Source organism: Pundamilia nyererei, unplaced genomic scaffold (assembly GCF_000239375.1).
Source record: "Pundamilia nyererei isolate P.nyererei 1_Seehausen unplaced genomic scaffold, PunNye1.0 scaffold00130, whole genome shotgun sequence".
Lineage (NCBI taxonomy): Eukaryota > Metazoa > Chordata > Actinopteri > Cichliformes > Cichlidae > Pundamilia > Pundamilia nyererei.
Window position 1 is genome coordinate 1,153,367 of NW_005187531.1, and position 11,550 is coordinate 1,164,916.

Genomic DNA, 11,550 nt, shown 5'->3' on the forward strand with positions numbered 1-11,550 from the left:
TTGGCTTCCTCCCACAGTCCAAAGACATGCAGTTAGTGGGGTAAGGCTAATTCGAAACTCTAAATTGCCCATAGGTGTGAATGGTTGTCTGTGTTAGCCCTGCGACAGACTGGTGACCTGTCAGGGTGTGCCCTGCCTCTCGCCCTAAGACAGCTGGGACAGGCTCCAACTCCCCTGCGACCCTGAAAGGATAAGTTGAAGAGAATGGATGGATAGTTGGAATTAGGTGATAGTGGTAAGAAAGTCTCCATGTCTGTACCTGACACTGGTCAGCATGAAGTTTTTTTGTTTATTTCTAATGACAGATCCCTTATAATTAAATTCAATCTGTCTATTAATGTTTCTTTTATCTATTGTTTCTTTCATTTTATTAGTATATTCTTTTATTACCGTCATAGGTTACACCTTCCTTCTAAGAGAAAATAAATCAATATTAGAGAAATGCACAGGCAAAATGGAATTGTAGAAATGCCGATAAATGTAGATAAAGTGCAAATTCTTACTTTATTGTTAAAAAGGGAAACAATGCAAGACAACCCTTCGTTTCCCTGCAAAATATCAAATGCACTGCACATTAACCAGCACATTGTGGGGCTTAAACTACCACGTATCCTTAATTACAATCATGTTCTTACTAGCCAAACCTCTCCGAGGCCTCACTGGTGAGAACTGAAGCAACTGCTCGTTTTTTTTTTTTAACGTTTACGTCACCTTGCAACTGGCTCCATGGTCCGTGGTACCCAGTGCCTTTTGTACGTCACGTTATTGTACTTTTAAAAACCTGTTTGTGTGACTAATATGCCAAAATCCTGGTGAGGTATTTTTATCTATTTTCTTAAAGGTGATTCCCTGTGTTGGTGATCTCGTTAAAAAAATGCCATCAGTTTCAGCTGTTTTGTTTAAAAAAGGAAAAAAGAAACAAAAAAGATCAAATCTGGGATTTAAAGTGATGTGCGGCTCAAAATCCATTTGAAAATAAATCTTAAGAGATGACATTTCTTATTTTCTTATAGATGTAGGCAGAGATAAGATTTTTTTTTCTTTTTTTGCCATCACGTTGTAAAAATTTACTGCTGTGAAACAAGACAAGGGAGGAATTAATAGAAACTGCCCATTTTCTTGATATTTTGGGAGGCTTAACGTTCTGTTAATACTCAGCGGCACAGGCTGGCAATGAAATTCTTGGTAGCGCTTGCTGTGACTGTTTCCATTTTTCTAAAAGGGTCCAAGTATTTTCTATTGCGTCAGACACATTTAGCCAACCTGTGAATCTCTTTCTGGTGTAAATCACAGAGACCGCAGCTGAACACGCTCAGAGCAGTCCTAACTGGAATAAAAAGTCTTTATGTGTAAAGATCCCAGAATACTTTAAAGGCCAAATTACTGTATGTTTATACTGTACCTCTACATATTTTCTATTTTACTACAAAAAGTGATTTTCTAGTCCTTTCCACACACACACACGCACACACATACATATATATATATAACTGTGTGGATTCTATTTGATAATTTTAGCCTGGAAAAATTGATCATGTTTATAGTTTTAATGAAATGGCATCTCTTTTTATCTCTATAATTACAGTAGCAGCTTAATGTCTACACCTTTATCTCCAGCTATGAACTGGTGCTGTATGTATAATGCAACAAGATTAAAGATTTGTTCAAACCTTTATTGTAGACATCTTCTCGTCTTTTCAAATTATCATTATTGGACTCAAAGAGAAGTAAAGACATGGAGCATTACATGTTTATCACACTTTTATTTTGACTATAATACACTGTATTGCATTGTCTCCCCTGATGGACCTGTACATGACATGATGGCAAAGACAAAAAGTCAAATAATCCAAAGCACAACCACGAAAAGTTACCAAAGATAAGTCAAAACCAAAAATATAGATTTCTATATGATCATATTAATGTTTATCTTTACACATTATACTGTAGCAGTCACAAAAAACTAGTAGATAAAGTGTATATAGTGCATTAAGAATAAACCTCGTTGTGCAGTGGGAGTTAAGAGTGCCCACCCTTCCTGCACTCTGCCTGGATAGCAAATCTACACAAACCCACTCTCTCATAATAATTGTGTGACATCTCTAAATCCTCACACAGCTGAGTTCCCATACACCTGTTGAATTCCAAACATTTCTAGCAGTGGGTGTGTTTACATGCACACGGGGAATATCTCCTGTTTTTTTATTAAGGTATGACGATTCAGCCCCGGGTCGCGCTTTTCAGGCAGAAGGTTTTCCGAACTGAGACGCGTTTCACTTTCAGTTATTTAGTAAGAGGAAGAGTACTGTTAGTTTTTTTTTAATGCTTATGACTGTATACCAGAATTCTTCTTAGTGCCTTTGGCAAGCATTCCCTACTATCAGTGAGGCCTCAGGGCTGCTTCATTTCCTTTCCCATTTTCATCTTTGAGATTCTAAATTTTACAGTGTAAACAATTTTACATTTACAATGTAAATGTAAAATGTCCTTCCTTCTTTACTCTTTACAATGTGCATGTAAACGCATTCACAAAGTTGTTTATTTTTGCCAAAAACAAAACATCCTGAATAAAATACACCACAAAACCTCATCATCGTACATTTCCCTGTTTCTGATCACATCGACTGCTCATGATGATTTCTTGGCATTTAGCTTCACCGAATGTTCACAGTAGCAGCTAATTAATGGGCACGTCATAATTTTTCTCAGTGTGCACACTACCTGCCTGACAGTGGCTAGAATATATGTATGTATATATATATATATATACATATATATACATATATATGTATATGTATATATATGTATATGTATATATATATATTTGTATTACTAATTTATTTTTATTATTTTATTTATTTATTTTACACGAAGTCAAGCCACCAGTAGTCACAGGTAAAGTTAAACTTTAAGCAGTGGGATTATTTACTGTCCAAGTAATTGTCATTTAATTCAAAGTACAATTAGAGTGTGGTTCTACTTCCTTAAATACATTTCTTATTTCAAAATAAAAGCTTTGGGCAAGTGAGGGATTCAAGGAGTTCAGGGAAGCTTTAACCCTGTAGAGTTTTAAGCCTCGTCTTCATGTAAAGCAACTTGTTTCTGGTTGTTGGTGGACCAGCGCACAGATGACCCTCTTTAGATGACCTAGAGTTACTGCACGACCACATTTCAATGGTTTTCGTTACCTCCATTGTTGGCCACTAGAATTGTTAACCTCGAAGATGAAAGAGCTTTAACTTGGGTTGACATTTAATGGTTATTTTTCCCTTCATCACTTCAACTTGATGAATTCAAATGATATTATGCAGTCTCTTGGTTTGTCACGCGATCACAAGGGTGACGTGATGCACAGTCCTCCAAATGACACGGCAGGTTTAGGTCACTAACGCCAAATGTAAACACATTTGTTTACATAACAACTCCACGAGGAACCCTTACTGAGAAAAACTGAAGCACTACTGGAGACTCACTAAAATACAGCAAATTATTATTATTGCTGCTAAAAAAGGCCACATTTAATTTGTGGGGAGGTGAATAAAACCCAGGCCCCTGTTTAAGAGTTTGTGGTGTTTCATTATTAAATGCTACGTGATAAATGAAAGCAAAGTTAACATATGTAGTCTTGTGCAATAACACTGAGTCCAAATACAAGTAATACAGACAATAAAATAAATTGTATATTTCTTATTGTACAATATAGAATTTTGGAAAAATAGCTACATTCTCTACTTTGGCTAAAAGCACCACAACTTCCACCTGTTTCAAGCATAGTGTGAGAAACTGAAGATCATCAGAATCTCTTCTTTTTTTGTGGATATTATCACATTGATGTAAGAATCACGTGTAGAGACGAACTTTGCTCATTGGAGCTAAAATCCGTTCATCTCTTTGGAAAAATATCCGGTCCCCGGCAGGAGACACTACGGGTGTTCCGCAGCATTTAAAAAAAAAGGCGATGTTTGACACCTCTGCTAATTCCTATTAAGAAATAATGATTTATAGCACTTCAAGATTTTATAAGTAGCACCTTTGAAAGGCAAGAAAAAGGAAAGTGATGTTTGTTGAGAGCAGCCCAAGGTGTTCACCAGGGGCAGCTGTTTGTTTGTTTTTGTTTTTTTGCATTACTATAACAGGATTCAGGGATTTAGGAGATCAAGACAAAACAAATATAGAACTAAAGCGTAATATTCGGTTATGCATAGCTCTTTTTTTTAATGTGCGTATGTGAGTGCGTGTGTGTGTGTGTGTGTACACAACAGGCTCTGTCAGTTGTCCTCTTTTCTTTTCTGTAGCCTTAATTTCCTTGACAGCCCTGCAAGACAAAGAGGCAGGATGAAGCAGAAATACAAAACAGTGGGTGAAGCTGTGCAGGCGCATGTGTGTACTCACAGAGTTGGTTCGTTTCCGTTTCCAGCAGTCTGGGTTGAGTCTTTTCTGCTCGTCTGCGAGTGCTTTGGCCTGCAGGGTGAACACGCGACGCTCCTCACTTCGCATTTTCTTCCACCGCTCACCGAGGAGGACGCTGATGGCTCTGATGGCAGACGCACACATTTACTAACACACACACCTGATTACTCCTACACAACACCCACGCTAACAACCATGGCATGCACCCACCTGTTGTCTTTGCCCGGGTACATTTGCGTGTATTCCACTCTGAACTTCTTGGCAAACAGCATGAATGCATTCATTGGCCGCTTGCACTTAGTGGGTGTGGCGCTGCTGCCTCCTTGTGTACTGAGCAGCTGGTTTTTGGGGGGCTTTTGCTTAGTGGCGTGGGAATGACTGGGACTGTGCACATCTGTGGGTTCAAAACAGGGTTCACATGAATTTTTTTTTTCAGGGATTTTTGCATCTTGCAAACTGAACGGTATCAGTGAGTAAGTAATAATTCAGGAGATTTGAAGTGCAGGACCTTGAAGCACGTCTCTGTCTGGAGAAACAGCTCCCCCACTGGACTGGGAAGCACGCCGCCTTCTCGCCATACTGCTCAATACGTAAACCGCCGAGGAGTCCAGAGGAGTGAAATCATAACTAAGTATGAGACAAACAGAGGTTGATTTGAAACTAAGTGGTGTTTATTTTAGGCTTAGCTGGTTCAAACAAGACTATTTTCCCTCTTTTTTTCACCCCAAACCACAGCCTCTATATGGGCATTTGATTACTGTTTTAAGACCTTTCCCTTAGTACTGAGTCATTTTCGCATAACACTGTATTTAAGCATGACACTGCAAACATCTGCTTTACCTTTTAAATGTGTCAAAGACTGGAGAATCCTCTGTGTGCTTGGCGTCTCTGTGTCCCGGAGGCAGGCAAACATCTCCCACTTCCATTTCATAACATGGTATCCCATAATGCACCACAGTCAAGCTGGGGTAAAAGGATGACCAGCCTGACGACAGAAAGGAGGATGAAATGTCTGCAGAGTCATTGATGCTGTTTAGTCTCTTTAAACCTTGACCACACTTGTACCTTTGTTTTTGACATAGAAGGGGTGATCCAGTTGGCAGCGGGCAGTCAGGGGGATATATCCAAATGTGCCGGGGTCAAAGGTCAGTTGTAGAACAGCCTGACCAGACAACACAATCTCTGCATGCTCCACCAGCTGCAGACCCTCAGAGCCATAACTCTGCAGAAGAACAAGTGGTATTTTTACCTCACTGTGTGATGTCTTTTGGTGGATCCCTGCTTGTTTTTTTTATGCATTTTCTCCCAGCAGTCTGCTGCTTGCTTAACGTACCTTCAGAAATCTAGACTGCTCCTCATCAGCAGAGTCTTCCTCAGCAGACTCCAAGTCCTCAGCTTCTCGCCACTCTATATTTGAGCTGCTGTGGAAATGCAGACGAGTTCCTGGTGACAGAGAGGAGCAGTGAGCTACTGTGAAATGAAAGAACACAATCAGTCCATCTTGACTGAGTGTGTAAGTGTTGTACGTACCCTTGAGAAAACAGTGCCAGGCAGTGGGTGGGCAGGAAAAACTCCAGCCCATGTCTTCATCATCAGACAGAGAAGATCTGGTGGATACTGCAGAGCCACATTCACTGCTTGTCTGTGGAAAGATACAGAAGCATCATCAGGATCAATGCATGCTGTAAGAAGCCAGAAAAGCTCTGGAGGTTTCACCAAAAAAAACACTACTGTATTAAACGTATACAATTATAAAAGCAGTGGTGTAAGTGAGTTTTCATAATTGACTGTGGGTGGTTTTGAAGCACAGGAAATAAGAAGGCTCTACCCTGCAGCGCTGACGCTCCCTGCCGTGACCTCTGAGGGACGACAGGGGGCTGCTGGGGAGAGGAGGAGGAGGCCGAGCGTAGGAATGTAGATCACTGCTGCTGCTCGGGATGCAGACTGAAGAAGAACTGCAAAAAGAGAGGTTTGTGACTGTAAATGCTCAGAATGTCCACTTACGTGTTGCTTAAAGAGGGCTCAAGGACACAAAGAATTGTGTAATAAAGATGATGTTCTGAAGCTTGCTGTTGTCACTCAGATGTGGTGCTAAAGTTTTTCTACTTGTCAACACGAGCTGTAACTTTTGGTATGTTTAATGTCAGCAACTCGTGTGCACAAGTAGAAATATTAGGCATAGACTATATAACATCCCCTCTTTGAAGCTGAAGTGTCTTAGAAAGACTGCCTCGTTTTGGGAAAAGTCATGTGACCAAACAAGAAACTATAGAAAAAACTAAGATAAGTGTTTGATGAGGTTATAACAATGAAAAAGTAAGTCCAATTGTAAATGTTTCACTAATACATGTGCAGTACCAGATTTCCCCAGGAGATGGCGCTAGTTTTGTTTCCATGTTCTCTGGTTAAAAACAATAAACCATTCTCTGTTGCTTCACTTGCTGCTTCAGTACTTTTCACGTGTGGAAAAGAGATTTTTGAAATGTGATTTTTTAAATTTGGAGGAGAAAACAACCAAGAGAATAAAGCCTTTTTCTGACACACTTTTTGTTGTAATGAAGTATATACATCTATGTTTAAGGTACAGTCTGTAAACTGTTGAAGTTATTTCACAGAAAAAAAATGTTGTATTCATAAATATACACTGATTAATGTGTAATCATATCTTGTCTTCTCATAAACTTAATACATTACAAATACAAAGGAGAACACAGCACTTGTTGCCCTGCCATACAGTGGTGGAGAAAGACATCGTGCTTCTGCCTTACTGTTTTATGTATGCTAGAGAACGGCCACATATGTTGCATGCCTTATAAGTTACTTTTAATTTAAAGATCACAAGTTTCTCTTTCAAACTATATATGATATTTTAACAATTGTACATTATTCTCTTTCCTCCCTTATTTCCACCTCATCAGAAGAAGCGGCTTGAGGTGGTCATGTCAAGGCTCTAACATTTTAATAAACATTTTTGTGCGTGTTAGATATGTGACCTTCTTGTTTCCATACAACTAACAATGAGCTGGCAAGACAACAACCACAGCTGGTTATGTGGTAACATTATTCCATGTAATGTTAGGCTCAAGTGACCTGACATCTTTCCCTCTGATAAACTTTTTTTAAATTACATTCCCACATTATTTGAGGCTCTGTACAGCTATTATCGGACAGAATTGAGCTTCTCAGACTCACTGACTCGCATCAGACTCTTTCCTCAAGGTTTTACAGCCTCCTGCAGAGTACACAGATGTGGACACTGGCTGAGGTAAACAGCAGACTGACCTACACTCACTACTGATGAACGGCAGCCAGAGTTGATTGCCACACAGGGGCCACTGTAGTTAGGATAACAAAACTCATCTGACTGCAATGTGCAATATACTGACATCTAGTGGTCATATTTTACATACTTTACCTTTAAAGGGGATAATATATTGTTACAGTGGTGGGTTGTCATATTAATATAGCTCCGGCGTTTCAAATAGTTATGTCAGCAAATGTGCAAGTAATGTCTGTGAGTGAAAAGCTCACACCTGAGACAACTCTACACTTGGTTTCAGACATTTTTTCTACTATTGGCCCTGTATGATGTGAGGGAGACCAGAAAGGTCTAATATTGTCATCTACAGAGGGACTTATATTCATGTGTTAAATATACACTATAGGTGCATCATAACCATGAACCCTTCTGAAACACTATCCCATAACTTACACCATAACCTGGAAAGAACATAGACTCTACGTAGATTCAGCACAGATGTATCACAGGTAACCCTCTAATGTGTTTGAAAGTTGAGAAAAATTGATCTCGGGTCACTAAATGTCACGGTGCTGTGAGTCACTTCACTTTGTTTACAAGACAAATTAAGACTATACACACTTCCAGTTATTTGTACCTTCAGTAAAGTATTCAAGCTTTGTTTAAGAGGCATGTACCTACCTGCTGTCAGGAGGCTCCTGTAGCAGTGGACTCTGAGGTCCAGTGGCAATGTGTGCTAGCTGTGTCAGCCAGCGTGTGTCCGGAGGCTCTGGTCTGTGTGTCTGTGTGTTTTGTTCCTGGTGTGACACACCCAACTCCACCTGGTACACAGGTGGTGATGTTGATTCCGTCTCCTCTCGAACCTCCTGTAGATCTGGGAGGTCATCTAGGAGAAGTAAACAGACATTAGAAACGGATAAATTCCTTTTGATAAGAGCTGAAGCCTGCAAGCTGCTTCCTCGTGTCTTACATACCATATTCCATGTAACTGTCACTGGTGGGGAATCCGGGCGAGGAGGGGAAGTGTTCGTCACAGCGCAGCGAATCATGCGATTGGTCTCCATCTGCATCCATCATCATTTCTGAAGGTTACAGCAGAGTCACCACATGCTTTAACGGTTTGACGGGGCTTTAAATAATTTAGTTTAGTCCAACTTCATTATACATATACAGCACCAAATCACAATAACAATCCCCTCAAGCCATTTTATATCACAAGGTAAAGATCCTACAATAATATAAAAACCAAGCACTTGGTGACAGTGGGAAAGACAAACTGAAGAAACCTTCAGCAGAACCAGGGTAAGAGACATTTAGATCTTGACCTCTCTTTTTTTTGTAAGGCTTTTTGACGGCTTCATCATAGCACAGAAGCATGTTTAACAAACTGCTGTAATCAGTGGTTACCTGTGTCCTCAGCCTGAGGCTCGGGCTCCGGCACTTGGTGACATTTAGAGTGACCTGACAGCACAGTTGGAGTCACCACCTCCCACACCATGATGTCCAGGCACTAAAACATACAGAGTGATTTACATGAGTCTCAGATACATGACCCAGAATTAAGGCTAATCTATACACTTGAATCAGCATTAGCCATGTTCCCAATCCCCATGGGTCAGCCGCAGGCACGCACACACACAGAAACATAATCCCTAACTGAGCTGTAATGTATAGGCTATAAATGGTTGCGGTGGCATAGGGGACAGTAGCCTGGCTGCTATTCCCCTCTCATAAACAGGTTTACTATAGACACATTAGACCCGTTCCACTTCACTACCAGAGGGACTAAAGACGAGAACTACCGCAGACCCCGAAGAGAACTTTTATCTATTTTATAATTTCATAATCATGTGACGTCTTGTTTATAAACTTCGTTCCTGGACGCATGCGCACAAAAAGCCCATTCATTCAATACGGAGAAAGGGAGCGATAATAAGAGTTGAAGAAAGTCGTCAAAACGAATAAAAAGCAAAGAAATGAAATCACCCAAAGCTAACGCAACAGCGTTACGTCACGGACTGCCCGTTTTGAAACGCGTCACTCGAGCATTTTGTATCGAAACTAGCTGTCGATAAAATTGTGTTTGTACTTCGACAAGAAAGTGGCCAAAAACATCTCGGGTTTTATTAAAACGCACCGAATACATTCTCAAAACATGTTCGGGGTGAAAATGCCATTAAATGGATGAAAATGGACGAGCTACACGGTTGCGCAAAAGACATTACAACAAAACAACAAACGTCAACAATGAAGCTTTACGGGGCGAGCGGCGCAAATGTATTTTACGACAAAAAACGCACGGTGTCAGCTTCACGCTGTTGCTCCGACGCCTAGTTCAAGGAGAAACAAATCAAGTTGTGGAGTCGCTTTTTCGTTTCAACGCTTTTAAACCTATAAACTATTTCAATGAACTTTCCTTAACTCACCAAAACAGTCTCCCTGTACGGAAAAGTGGGTAGGTATAAACACAGTTTCACAAGCTGTGCTATTGGTCACAATCGACGTCAATCCGCAACTTCTCTTGCGCTCATTGGTCAATTCCATTCCAGCTGGTTTTGTACATTGTGATCCCCGCAAAAAAAAAGTTTGTTAAAAATGTATCGTGTGTGTCTACTTTTCATTTTTATTTGTTTTCTTTTCTTTTATTACATGTGAAGCTAAATAGAAAGTCATTTCCATTAGCGCAATTTTACAATATCACTCTAAAATGAAACAGGAGTCGTATGCTTGACTCAAGCGTCTTTTTGTAAAATAACTACGAACATCGGCGGTCAAACAGCCTTCAGCTCAGTTCTCAGATCCAGCGCAACAAAAACACTGGGGGGCGCCATGTTGCCTGGTTAAGGTTTCTGTCCCACACACCCGTTTTTTTATTTGTTTGTTTTTTCACCAAAGTTTGCAACTTCTGTGTGAAGCGATTAAATAGGTCTTTACTGTAATTATAGATGTCTATGTAAAGCCGAACATATAGATTTCAGAATTTGCTGTGTGATATTCTCCGTTTTGGCGACTGTTTTTACAAATCAAATATGGGCAACCGATGTTATCATTATGTGAAATGAGTGAATACACATCAGCGTACTAGTTTGAGCAAGACCCAGAAACATTAAACTCATCAAACCAGTTGAGCTTTAGGAGCATAACTTTAAGAGCACTACATGCAGCAAAAACAGTGAGGCGACCACGCCATTAGTAAAACACGTGGAAAGTACATGTTTAAACAAATGTATTTATTTTTAAAAAAAGTATTGCGTGACTGCAGCTGGCACTAGGTATTTGATATGCAATTTTGTCAGTCACTACCCTCTAGTGGTTACGGAGACTTATAGCAAGCCCGATAGATTAAGTTAGATCTAGTTACATATGCACATTTCCAGCAAATATTTCACAATAAATTAATAAAACACCAACATAAATGGAGCAACAACGACAGTGGGTAGCTCAACATATTTTATTCGTAAAATTCGGATCTTGTTATTTTTGCCCTTATTCCTTCATAAATGTATTACGAGCGCATGTATTGGTAGTAATGTAGTTTCCTACTGTAGCCGCCAGAGGGCAGTGAACAACGGCAGTTCTACGGCATCGGATCTGGCATGATGCTGATGCCAGAAAGCACTAACTTAATTAGGGAACTATGCAAGTATGTATAATAATAAAAATAATAAATATACATAATAATATTGCTTTTATAGCTCTTAAATGCTCCCTCTAAACATCCCTTCACTTTAGTTTGCCCTTAATATTTAAATGCTTTACCCTTTTTTGTTTTTACGTATTTTGCAGAAAGCGTGTTCAGCTTGGTGGGGCCATGTCACTGACTGTAAATATTATACATAATAACTTTCTGCACTGGTCTATGAGAGCATGGTGTCGCGTAA

General features: G+C 39.9%; 1 protein-coding gene across 2 annotated transcripts; it reads right to left on the reverse strand.

Annotated features, from left to right (window-relative positions):
• Nucleotides 1-2,824: 2,824 nt before the first annotated feature.
• LOC102201263 (HMG box-containing protein 1-like) lies at nucleotides 2,825-10,158 on the reverse strand. Of its 2 annotated transcripts, none has more exons than XM_005743323.1 (13): nucleotides 10,096-10,158; nucleotides 9,077-9,179; nucleotides 8,644-8,751; nucleotides 8,351-8,555; nucleotides 6,239-6,365; nucleotides 5,941-6,052; nucleotides 5,744-5,853; nucleotides 5,476-5,632; nucleotides 5,251-5,395; nucleotides 4,919-5,037; nucleotides 4,621-4,804; nucleotides 4,393-4,534; nucleotides 2,825-4,315 (listed from the first exon to the last, which is right to left on the reverse strand). In XM_005743323.1, the coding sequence occupies exons 2-13, from the start codon at nucleotides 9,165-9,167 to the stop codon at nucleotides 4,298-4,300; spliced, it is 1,518 nt and encodes a 505-aa protein (XP_005743380.1). In that variant the 5' UTR covers nucleotides 9,168-9,179; nucleotides 10,096-10,158; the 3' UTR covers nucleotides 2,825-4,297. The 2 variants fall into 2 exon arrangements, with proteins under 2 accessions (XP_005743380.1, XP_005743381.1); XM_005743324.1 differs by lacking the exon at nucleotides 10,096-10,158 and adding an exon at nucleotides 9,970-10,080.
• Nucleotides 10,159-11,550: the final 1,392 nt, after the last annotated feature.